This window comes from Poecilia latipinna, unplaced genomic scaffold (genome assembly GCF_001443285.1).
Source record: "Poecilia latipinna isolate Pla-1442-1.1 unplaced genomic scaffold, P_latipinna-1.0 Scaffold59, whole genome shotgun sequence".
Classification (NCBI taxonomy): Eukaryota; Metazoa; Chordata; class Actinopteri; order Cyprinodontiformes; family Poeciliidae; genus Poecilia; species Poecilia latipinna.
In genome coordinates this window covers 216,316-229,591 of record NW_015112675.1, presented here as the reverse complement: position 1 = coordinate 229,591, position 13,276 = coordinate 216,316, and the positions used below count along the sequence as shown (strand labels likewise).

The 13,276-nt window shown below is 37.4% G+C and overlaps 1 protein-coding gene across 1 annotated transcript in view; it reads right to left on the bottom strand.

Moving 5' to 3' along the window:
* Positions 1–13,276, bottom strand: part of plxdc2b (plexin domain containing 2b) — a 76,135-nt gene that overhangs the window by 26,820 nt on the left and 36,039 nt on the right. Inside the window, exons 3-4 of the mRNA XM_015055974.1 lie at positions 7,326–7,472; positions 3,832–3,901 (exon numbers count right to left, since the gene is read on the bottom strand). Of these exons, the coding sequence (XP_014911460.1) occupies positions 3,832–3,901; positions 7,326–7,472 (217 nt within the window). The remainder of the gene's footprint in view (positions 1–3,831; positions 3,902–7,325; positions 7,473–13,276) is intronic.

Here is a 13,276-nt window from a genome sequence, read left to right as displayed (position 1 = left end):
CAGAGGAGGAGAGAGACCAGGGGGAGCAAAAGATAGAGGCGAGAGAGAAGAGTAATGGAGAGAAGCCTGACTCAGACGAGGGTTGTTTTTTTTTTTCCTGAGTGTGTTTATGAGTTACAAAAAACCTACAAAAATGAGCTGGACTGCACATGTCCAAGAAAAACATGAGCGGGAATGATCGGAACCATCAGACTGAAAGCTTTACTTTATTGTACAACATGTTTAGACAAGCTCTTTGTCCTCAGGAGCAGATCTGTTCTGTGTTTCATTTCCAATACGATTTGTGTTTATCGCAGCCGTTTCGAGGCTTAGGAAGGTCCGGGAAAGGAGCAGCATGCCCACCCGCTTTGTATTTAGTCTTCTGGCTTTTAATATGACATAGCTGTGAGGCTTCATCTACTTAGAGCGTCTCCTTCTATTTTTATTTTATTTTTTTTATTGCTGACTGTGAAGCAACCATCCATAGCCGACTAGTCACCACTCTTATCCCACCCTCAGATCACAGGACATGAAGCAGTTCATGAGCCAACAAAATGTTGGGATAAGTTATAAAATCAGCCAGAGAGAAACTGGAAAGCAGCAGATGGTCAGTAATTTTAGATGACCTGAACAGTGTGTGAGGACATTAAAGCTTTTTATGCACCGACTGCATAAAAAGCTCCTATTGCAAAGTTAACTTTGTTATCAGATAGTTAGCTGAATATCCTTGAACATGTTGCAGATTAAAGAGAACAAAACTGTTGTCTTTAAAAAGAGCACAGCTGGTGTGAGGCCATTTATTCCTTTTTTTTTAAGTGTTCTTTAGTTCTTTAGCTGCCAATTGCACTCGATGTAGAGTTCCTGGCAAAAACATTCATAAATCGTAACATTTTTTAAATTTTAAATTTATTCAGTTCTTTCCTTAGACTTGATTGTAATTATTTTAATGTACGTATGTTTTGGACTTTAGTTAGTTAGTCATTGTAGCCCTAGTTCCTGTTTTATTTTGAAACATGTCTATCCTTGAGGTCAGCATTCTATGTGTTTTATGTCTTCCTGTCATTGATGTTTCAGGGTGGACCATGTGGTCATCCTTTCACATTAAAAAATAGTTTTTTTTATAAACCAGTTGACACATTTAAGTGTTCTGGTAAAAATGTTTTGCTTCGTGATTCCAGAGTTTTGGCATGTAAACATGAAAGTGGATCAGAGGCATTTGAAAAGGCCACTTGCCTAAACAATGTCGTGTTGGAGAGCTATTGGCTCTTTTACTGTTTAGACAGAAGATAAATAAATGCAAAACTCCTGAAGTGACACCTCTGCTATCCTTTATCACAATAAAAACCAGAAAAAACAAAACCCAGACTAATAACCAGCTCTCATGTTCACTGGTGGGGCAGGCAGCCATCTATGACCGGGCTTAAAACTTTCCTTCTTTAGGTTCCTTTTAATAAAGTTTACAGTTGTAGAGGTTTAGGTTTTTGTTATCATTTAGGTTAGCTATGTTGCTTTAGGATAACGCTCTTGAAAGCTATACTGATATGTTTTACTCACTCTGCTGTTTCCTCTTGTTTATTCTCAGAGTTTCTTTCACATAGAAAGTTCCCCTGGCCAGGTGTTTGTGTGAGTCTTTTATCTGGATAATGTCATGTATGGATCTGTTGCTGTCATGAACCTTGTGTGCTTTTTTCCTTTCCAATATAATATATATATATTTTATTTTTGCTTAGCTATGTCTTGTTTGCAAGTAAAGCCAATGGTATAGCTATCCCTCCATTAACTTAGTGTTTTTCTTTCTCTTAGAAAGTATTCCTGACTCTGTGCTTTTGTGTTTTTTTTTTTTTTTTTGTCTCTCCATGCTGCTCTCTCAATCCCAAGTCAGCAGACCCTGAAACTGGCCCCATTTTCGTTTTGTAAAAAGTTGAAAGGTTTTGTCCACGGTTGCCACATGGCTTCACAGAGTGATAGTTTACAGCAAAGTTAACAACTTGATGAATTACAAACTGGGATCACCTGAATATGACGGCACTGTCATCTAATATGGACTGAATTTGGTCACATGTAGCTGGATCTGAAGCAGACTGAAAAGGAATCATCTGGATTCCTCTGAATTGCATTTGGACGGGATTTAAATCGGAATTGGATACGACTTGGAGCGTCTTGTCTTGAGATTATGTTTCTAGTGAATGGGCACAATATAAATACAGTGGAAAGTGGAATTATAATGATCCTTTTTAGATGTAAAAGTCTAGTGGAAAAAATGACGCCTTGAGTAAAAGCTGAGTTGCTGACAGGAATGAAGGCGAAAAGATGGCTGAGAGGATGGGCTGATTGACGAAGGGATATGAGAGAAGGCCGTCTCGGAGACAAAACCCCTGAGGCCTGTAAGAGGAAGATAGCTGCCTCCTCTTCTTCCTCCTCTTCTTCTTGCTACAATTGCTTGGTGACGCCTCTCCATCCCAGTCTAGAGGAATGCAAATTCTTGTTATCTCCTCCCTGCTAGTACGGCCCGTGCCCATCCTCACAGAGCGACTCTAAAAGCAGTTTTCGGAGATAAGAATCAAGACTGCGAAGATAATAACGATAGCCACAACAAATCATTTTTATATTATTTCAGAGGCAGCGAAAGGCAGCCCTGCATCTCTAGAGTAGTTGGGTAAAAAAGCAGGGCTTTGGTCTTTGATGTGATAATAGCTGGTTGGGGTATTTGTGGTCTTGCTGTCAAGACTCAAGTGGAAAATTGCATTGCACACAGCGGTGAACACAACCGCCGTGTCACTTTCCTCGTCTTGATACCCCCCACCTACGTATCCGAGTCTTATCAGGGTGCGACTTGGCGGAGCGATTCGTGTTTCCAGCCCAAAAACCATGGGTCTGGTTTTCTCCCCCAGCTAAGTCTGGTGTCGCGAGAAGCTGGTGCTGAATGCCGGGAGCGGTGTGTTTTCAGGCTAGCAGACGATTACATGGAGGTGAGAAATTTAAACAGTCTCCCATCATGCCGACCGCTTGGCTGGACAACAGCCGTTCGTGGTTCCGTTGTGTGATTTGTGCCAAACGAGACATTTTAACCCTGATACTTCTAATTTAGTTCACACAAAGGCAAGACTTTGGGATACATATATAATTGACATCAGATATTTGCATACACTGCATATATTTTTTAATGTCTAGCATTGAATCCGAAACTAAAGTTTTTCCCCTTTTATAAAATATTTCTATTTGCTAATGAGAGGGAGACAATTATATTTATTTTTTTAACTGAAGCTTACAGGACATGTAGTTTGTATTTGGTAGACTTCCCTTTTGGAAACTTTCATGTGTCCAAGATTTAACTTCTTGGCTGATGTCTCTGTGAAGTAACTTCAATATTTCAGCACAATGTTCTTATTTCTTGATTTAATCATGAATGAACTGCAATGAACTGTTAAGTGCACCAGTTAATCTCGCAGCAAAACGCCTCTATGGCATAATGCAGACACCTCCATACTTGGGGCGGTGTTCTCAGGTTTACAGAATTCCCACTTTTTCCACCAAATATGTCAAAAAATTCAGTTTTATTAAAAAAAAACAAGGGACAAGATTTTAAGTGAGAGAAAAAATAATTATGTGGGTTTTTTTTTTTTGGAGTGTATGTAAATATTAGGTTCCACACTTCAATAGAGCAGTCGACCAGGTAGGTAGCATGGCAAAGATCTGCTTATTATCTCCATAGAAATTTTGTAAGCCCCCCAGCTCTCTCCTAAACCGCATAGCAATAAAAAAAATAACAGTACATTCAACTTTGCCAAGCACATACAGTTGGTCCAACAATTACAGACACAGCTACTATTCAGAGAGCATATTCCAACTTACCACCAGTTGCTACAGTGATTTCACGCAGGAGATGTCCATAAAACGGGAAATCGAAAGACAGATTAACTCTCTGTGAGTGGAAAAACAGACAGATGGCTCGAGTCAGGAAGATGAAGGGAACAGAAAATCCAAGAAGAGACTCCTTTTATCTTAAAGACCAGCAGAGGATAAAGATCAGAGGGGAACTGGGAACAGTAAATATAGAGGAGTCTTGTTTGTAACTGCGAAGATAAAGAATATGAATGATTATCTTTGCCACACATTTGTCACGAGTACAGAAAAAAAGACAAATCTTGGCAATAAAATGTGATTTTCTTGTTCCTAAAAGAATAAACAACAGGGTATGTATTAAAAAGCAGATTGTAACGGCCTTCAGGACTCGAGGGGAAAAACTTTTTCGTCTTTCAAAAACCGTTTCTTCAAATGTATTTTAAGCTTTTTTGTAGTTTTACATAAATCCTGAAATACAAGTAAAGTAAGTGAACTTAACGTATGCAGTGTGAAATTCAAATGAGAGTAATGCTTTCTGAAACAGAACAGTCTGGCTTCACAACAAACAACTCAATAAAAGTAAACTAGTGAGAGTATAGATATTAATGCATATAATATAGCAACATAGAATGTGTATTCCTATTTTGAGCTTTTTGTCATTAAAATAATCTCACTTTTGATAAAGTTCTTCAACTTTTGTAGTATAAACATTACAAGATAGCAAAAAAAGACATATTTTCTCAAAAGTCTTGAATTATCAGTGGAAATTAGAAAGATTTCACATTACGTTTTGCTTCAGAGCACACATTTGTGTCATTCACCACTTTGTCTCCACTCTTGGCAGGATTTGACTCGCATACCATGGTTTATGGACGCATCATTTCATCTGTACACCGAATATGGCACAGTAACTGCCAGAAGAGAGAACGGAGATTGGCAGCTGCAATAAATACTGGAATACATAGCCCTGCATTAGTAATCCTGTGGTAAACCGCCCTGAATCTCACTAGCTGCGCAGCCAATTCCACAGCTTAACTTCTCAGCAAAGCTCTGATGGAGCTGACCTCTGTTGATGTGTTTTGTTTTCTGACCTTATCAGCCTTTTTTTTTTTTTTTTTTTCTGCGCTGGCAGCCGGCGGGTCTGGAAAGGAGCACGTTCTGCTGAGCTTTAAGCAGTTTCTCAGGACTTTAACTGCCCATCGCGATAAACTATTTGTTTAAAACGTTTGCTCTCCGTCACGAGACCACAGATGATTCCAGCACAGATGGTTTTCCGTTCTCAATGAATCAGCCGAAAGCGCCAAGTGTCCTATTTGACTGTCTGTTGATTCAGGACATTCTTTTTACTGATTTGTCAGACTAAGTCAAATTTAGAGGATAATAACAGAGAATAATAAAAGTCATTTAAATATCTTTTTCAGCTGCAACGCCTCATGTCTGGCAAAAAAAAAAAAAAAAATGAAGGCAGAGGAGCAGAATGTGCACAATGTGGGAGTCTATTCTGACTTCTCAGCAAGTATTGTTCTATCAGGTTACTTCCTTTCTCTCTGCTGCCATGCTGTTCTGCTTCTCTGGTCGGTGGCTGCTGCCTTATGACTGTATCAGTATGCAGCTCACATGGGTCACCTGCCTGCACCGACCTGTGAGCAGTGGGGGCTTTAAACATAGCTGCAGAAAAGACTTTAAACTGCATGTAGAAACCTTGGATTTTTACTCCTCAACTCATCTCATCTTGAATATATTATGACAGAAAGATGACAATTGTGGACCCTTTGGGTAAATAAAACAACGGTTTCATTTGTGTTGCAGTGTTAGACTGACTCCTAAGAGATTAACACAGTGAAGTTCTTCTCGAAGAAAGAAGAGCTTGGTTAAAAAAACAAAACAAAAAAAAAAACTCATCTGATGTAGACCTATGTGAACACTAGGTGACGCTTGTTAAGAAATAAGTCGTATTTATTTAGTGTCTGGTGGTGCCTGTTGTTGCAATGCATCAACAGCATTAAGGCAACCATTAGGCAGAAGTGATGAGATTACATTATATGTATAATCAACATTTTCATGCAGCAGCTCTGTATTTTAAACTGTGTTCAGGCTTGTAGTCGACAATATTGGTATCCAATCAAGAAATCTGGAGAAAAAAAAAAGAGTAAAAAGAAGAAACTTGTGGTGCATCAATTCAGAAAATATATAATATAAAGTGTCCACAAGAAAGTAATTCATAAGAAAATAATAATTAATATCTCTTACTTTTATTCTTAAGAATAAATGAAATCAATGTATTCATAATAAAGCTCGGGGAAAGTCATGTGTAAGCCACGTGTATCTGGTAAACCAAGCTTACCCTGAACTTGAACTGTATTGACGGATTCACCCCAAAGCAGAAAGTATCGTTGAATTAGGCTAATAAACTGCATTTTATTTGAGTACTTCTAAACCTTAAATAAATAACATGAGGACCTCGAGATTCTCTTTGGAATTTTTTTAGAACTTTGTTGGACCTGTGCGCTCTTATTTTGCCCTGTAGTCAAAATAATATCAAGAGTACAGTGAAGCTTGATGCTTTGGTCCCAGTGGAAGAATTTTAAAGCTCCTCTGTAAATGAAAAGTGCAACTGCAACTCTTATTTCAACCTTATAATATGTGACTTTGATTATTTTTGTTTATTTGTTTTTTTTTTTAATTTATTTATTTTTATGTTAATGCCAAACTTTTGAACTTGAGCCTACTGCCTTATAACTTATAGCGCTGTACAACCGGGGATGGGCTTCCATTAAAATATAGATTTTTATCCCAAGGAACCTCAATGGCATTTAAACCATTAATGTTTTACATAAAAAAAATTCTAGACTTGAACTGATATAAACTGTCAATTGCCAAGCTTTAAAGGCAATGTACATGCAGCATACTAAGTGAAAGGCTCTCAATTTACAGGCCATTTAAAAAAGACTTCACGCGCCTTTGATCTTCCCACACCTTACCGTTTTACAACGACAAATATCAGTTTATTATATAATGGCTTTATGCTTTATTTTCCTGCAATTGCAGGTATTTGAGCTCTATTTTATTTAGAGAAATCAGGGTAAAGATGGCTAAAACAAATGCATGCCACCATTTTCACATTTATTCTTGTAAAGAAAACAAATCGGTTTGAAAACTCATTTTCTTTCACTTGACTACTTTGTGTTGCTTTATGCAGGTTTACCGCATGAAATCCCAATAAAAAATTTTTAAAGTTTGCGGTTGTAGTCTGCTACATTGTGGAAAAAGCTTAGGGGATATGAAGAGATTTGCAAAAAAGGAAACTGTTCACTAGGTTTCATTTATTACCATATGTCATGGGGCCTGAAGTATTTCCAAGCTGATTTAGGATGCTTCTTTGTTAATTCAAAATATCTCGGAAAATATATTTTAATACAAGAATTTTAGCACGACAATGACTAAGGGCTTAAATCCAACATTTAGCATCCACTAAATCTCCAGTTCTGCTGTTGTTGACTTACCGCCGCCTGTCTGTGTGTGTTAGACAGAATCCCATGGATCTTCACTTTGTCCTTCTCCATCTGGTCAATATTTACCCACAAGTCTTTGCTCATAGGATCTGACGGTCCGTATGTTTTTGATGTGTAGTAGTTGTGATCCATGTCTTCCTAAAAGAATGACAGAACAAATGGTTTTTGGCTTTTAGTTTACACAAGAGTAAGAAAGGAAAATGTAGTGTCTTGCTAAAGTTCACACATTTTGCCATGTTGCAGCAACAAACCTGAATGTATTTTAGTAGGACTTTATAAGAGACTAACACAAAGTAGTGCATAATTATGGAGGAACATCTTGTTATTTTATTTTTTGTTAAGTCAAGTTTATTTTTAAAGCCCATTTCTTCATCAAGGCAGTTCAAAGTGGTTTACGTGACAAAATTGAACAAAATTACACAACACAGACACATTATGTTCCAGTGGCACAAAAAGAGGAGTAATAAAAAGTTGTTGTACAGACCAGCATCAGTCTATTTTCCAGTTACTGCTAATTAAATGTAGCTCTTAAGTTGGTTTTTAAGACTTGATTTTAGGAACTCTGTGTTTTAGCTGTTTTACAGTTTTCTGGAAGCTTGTTCCAGATTAGTGGGACACAGAAACTGAATACTTCTGCATATGTGGTTTTGGTTCAGGGGATGCACAGCAGACCTGAGATCTGAGTGGTCTGGATGGTTGATGCAACAACAACAACAGATACTTGATGCATTTTGGCGCCAAGTCATTCAGTCATTTAGGAACAAAAGTATTTTAGAGTCTGAGCTACAGGGAGCCAGAGTAAGGGGCTTCAGAACGGTGCCGATGTGTCCCATCTTCCTGGTTTTAGTGAGCAGCATTCAGAATCACCTGCAGACCTGTGAAGACACTGTTTCAGTAATCAATTCAACTAAAGATAAACGCATGGAGGAATTTCTCTAGATCATGATGGGGGCCATCTTTTAATCCTAGAAATGTTCTGCATGTGATAGAAGGCCGACTTTGTAATGGTCTTTATGAGTCTCTGATATTTCAGGTCTGAATCCATTCGGGCTAAAGATAATAACTTGAGTTTTGTTTCTGTTCAGATGGAGAAAGTTAAGGCACAGGTTTGATCAATGCATCTTCTCAGTGCTTGTATGGGTTCATGGTCACCCGGTGGCGTCATAATGAAGAGCTGTGTCTCATCTGCGTAGTTATGGCAACTAATCTTATTGCTTGTTAGAATCTGAGCTACCCTGAGCATGTTGATACTAAATAGGAGGGGCCCACAGAATAACACATTTTACTCAAGTGAAAATTATGAAAACACAATACAAACATTCACATCACCATACAACATGTCCATTCTGTTTAAAGTTTACTCCAATCAGCATATACTTTGATTTTCTTCAAAACACTCGACCAGACTGCATAGTCAAGGCTGCTCTGCTTGTAACAGAAACATCTACTGACTTTTACAAGCTACGTAGCAGGAGCCTGTCTGCTTTTATTGTGTCCTGTGCTGAATTAGGAGGAATGTTTTTGTTATCTGTCTTTCCCTCTGGATGTAATGATACATAACAGCTGTGTCTTTTATCTAAAACATAGTTAAAGTTAATGTTCTGCTGGATCGGCAGACGGGGAGGGGCAAGCGTCTCCTGGCTGTGATCTGAATAAGGAAGCTCACTCTGTTCTGTGATTGCTTTGATATACAGGCAGCAACTTTAAGAGCCATTTCACTTTGGTTGTCAAAATGCCAAGACACAAAGAGAACTAAAGCGCAATATTTCTCTTTTTAGTTTGGTTTGCCTTCAGGAGCAGTACCTTTTTTTTTGTCTTGGAGATATAATCTAATAACTAACCTCAACATTCATAATTGAATATTAGATAAAAACAGAATCATGTTTCAGAATTGACAAAGCAAATTTGGAAACTGAACATGATGATTTTGATTTATCCTGGAAAAACATTGTCAAAAACCTTTATTCACAGCTATTTCAGTAGATAAATCGAGTCGCCAAAATGGGAAGCCCTCACCTGGTAGTCTTATTCAACAAGACAAAACCAAAAATGTTTAAAAATGAGCAAATGCAGGCCTACAGTGCTCTAAAAAGCTAACTGTAGTAGCAACTTTGACGGAAAGAAAAAGAAAATTCACTGAAGGCTTCCATTCATTTGTGTTTGTGGCTTTTACCTCAGGTGCCCATTACATCAATATTGAATTATTCTGAGTATTATGCCAACATATTTCCACTTCTGGATGGCTTTCCAATAGCAAAGAGACCTTGAATGAAGCCTTATGCTTTAAGATCATATTTGGGGTGAAGAGAGTGAAACATGTTTAAAGGGCTTCTGAAATCTGAAGGCTGCATAAAGTTCATCAGTCTGTAGCTACAAGACCTCTGGACTATCGCTGACCAAGCACTTTCGGCAGTTTAGTACATTAAGAAAATTATGCAGATGGTGTCTGGAGGCATTGCTGCACAGTACTGCATTTGCAAAAGCAGTTTCATTGCTGCATAATTCATGTTTGTTTCCTTGCATTTTAATAGAGGTAAATAATAATGTTATCGTTTCCTGATGTGTCAAAACACCAACATATCTTATTACAGGTGAACGCTGATCAACATGAACTCCTAAAAACATTTTTGCAACTAATTTCACACAAATTGCAAATTAAATGTCCCATAAGAAGGTGGGACACTCAAAATGTTACCCCAAATCTGCCAAGAGGATTCAGTTTAATAAATAATATTATGTTCTCTGTTCCACTAGTTCAAAAAGCAGCATGATCCGAATCCAACAGACTAATGTATAATTTAGGTGTTCAACTCATGACTGTACAAAATGGGCTACACATCACATCCACAAGCTCATGATCTCAAGTGAAAGCAGAGGATGAATTTTTGAACACATTCGGGTTCACGTGAAGAGCATTTCCAACCTGCAGCAGCTGCATGAGAGGGCAGAAAAATCAGTTTTCACACATTTTCTTTTTACCCGTCTATACCATCCAATGGGTATCAGTGAGCAAATAGATTTTGAATTTGAAGCCAGTAGTAAAGAGCAACAGAGTCCCTTGTCCAACCATTTTCCCTACTTAGATACACATTCACAAACCTCGACTTTACCGCACTGATTTGAAGCATGTTAAACAAGCAGGCCAATCAGCAGGACACACTTTCACTGACAAACCTTAATTACCGAGAGGAGCCGTGGCTCAGTTTCAGGACAAATGTGAAAACATGGACAAGACAGTAAATATGCAAATCAATCTCTTATCAATTTTCCGAGACTTTATTTGTCTCTCTCGGTTTCATCCGAGCGCTGCGGTGTGGGTTTGAAGGAGGCTGTTGTCTGTGTAATCTGTCATCACAGAGCCTGCCACATGTTTCCTGTGTGTTTGTTTTATTCCTGGAGGAGATAAGACTTGAAATAGTGACGGCTTCAATCAGCGACCGTCACCGAGGTTCTTTTAGCTGCATTCTGTAATTTTTCATCTGTTTTCTACACTGTAAGTTGTCATTTTGCTGTACATCTTCCAAGCGGCTCCTGGATGTCTGAATTGAGTGTGCAGAGCTGTGTAGAGTGTGTGTCTACTGGGAAAGATTTATCACACTAAGAAATATAGAACTGGCTTGAGGTCAGGGATTTCAGGTTTATGTCTGCTTGGTATTCTGGATCTTAAGGTGATTTTGCAGCCCAATCAGACAAGTGGAAGTACATTTTATACATGTAAAACATTATTTTGCAGCTAAGAAATATGTCACATTTAAAGTCCTACTACATATAGCTTGGAAACAAACGGGGCCGTGTTCTGTCTTCCTGAATATTGATGTCAAAGATCTGCGAATGTGTGAGATTCAGTCAAGCTGGAACAAGCGTTCTCATTAAAAATAAATGAGGCTTACATTTTCTGATGACTACTGTCAACATAATGTGTCTGAGCTAATCTAACAGAAAACATTTTCCAAGCTCACACCTTTAAAAAACTTTCTTGCAACATTCATAGAAACCTACAAATGCAAACATCTGTAATAAAAATAAAGATGTCATGATAAACGAACTGGAAATCTGTCTTCAGCAGTGACCACTGAGCCGGAAACACAAACTGTTATAATCCCCCAAGTGTTTTGGACTTTTGCTTCAGTTATTTTCAATTTAGATTTCTGTATCATTGTATTATTCCTTGTGTTAGTTCAGTTATTCTGAATTGTGATTTTTGGATTCATTCTGTATCATTTAGTATGTTACTGTTTAGGTTTATTTCCCCCACCCATTCCCTTTTTCTGCCTCTCACTTGCTCCCTTAAGTGTTAGTCCTAATTTGCCCTGTAGTGTCTCCATGGTCTGCTTGTGCACCATTTCCCTCCCCCCCCCCATATACCATTTAAGAAATCAATCTTTTCATGAAATCATAAACTCTATGATGATGCCTCTTAGCCTTAACCTCAACAACACAACAAAAATGCTTTCATTTTAGGTATGGTGAGCACACCATACCTTAAAGATACCAGGCTGCCTATAGCAACACTCATCAAAGAGGATGTTGCAGGTGTAAACTTGTTTCAGGTTGGCTCATGTTGTTAAGATGTATAATTAATGATAGTAAAGAGGGAAGCTTTTGCTTTCAAGAGTTGGACGGAAATACTGTCCCACTTGCCTGGGGATTGTTTAGAAAAAAAATTATATATATATATATATATATATATATATATATATATATATATATATATATATATATATATATATATATATACCAAGAATCTAGAAAAAAATTACTACCAGAATAGTTTTAAAAAAGTCCATTAGTGGCAATATGAAAAACACCTCTGCACTAAATAAATGAGATCTGGCTTATGGTCAGTGGCCATATTGACTCGTTCCCACAGGTTTTTTTTCCACAATTTCTCACAGCAACCTAAAGACCAAGTCAGCAAAGGAGCTCTTTAATCTGGATTAACGATCCGGAGAGCTCCTCCAGTAAGTAAAATCCATTCAGTGTGTCAGACTCTCTACAATTAAAGCCTCATTCAAACTTTCAAGTCAAGGTGAAACAAAATGAGGCATTGTTGGCAACGGAAGATGTGAACCAGTTAACTGAAACAGACTAAGGTGAGATTTAAATGACGTAGGCTTGATTTATTGAAATGAAAAACAAATATTTTGAGTTTTTTTTTGTTTGTTTGTTGATTTGTCAGCAAGGCAAAACTGAGACTAAAACAGGAAGTAGTTTAACACAACAATGATTTTAACGCTGGAATGTTACTTTAGATTTTGGCACAACTAACTCATGTTACTTTAGTTTCTCAGATGTGATCAAATTAACCATCTCCAGAGAAACATTTATGACAAATTTGGACAAGAAAAAAAATGTAAGAAGTTGAGATATTTACGGTCACCAAGGTCACATTTGGCCTGGTTATGCCACAGTTGCCAAATTATCCAAAAAAAATAAATAAAATAAATATGATGGACGACTTCTAATCATACGTAGTTATTCTCTTATATACATTTATTATGTATAACATATATGCATATGTAATTGTATAAATATGATCTTATTAATCAAAATATGTTATTTACATGAAACGCTATTATTTGTGATACTAAAGTTTACTTTTTAATGAATAACTGAGCATAGCTGTTGCTACTTCAAGAACATGTTTATGAAGGTTGAATGTTATTCTGTGGTTAAAGGCTAACACTTATCTAGCCCAAAATGTTGCAAAGTTTCTGATTTTGGATCACTCTGAAGCACAATTGGGCAAGAATAAAACATAACATCAAAGTGAGTCAATAACTGATTATATTATCACTCTTGAAGGTTAGAGCTTCAAGATTATGGATTACTTTAAAAGCGTCTAAACTAAAAGATTATTCCGTTTTAGAGGACTGTCTGATAACTAAACAAGTAGTTTATCCTAGCAGAACAATATAATCTTAAGCACTCATATCTTGAAT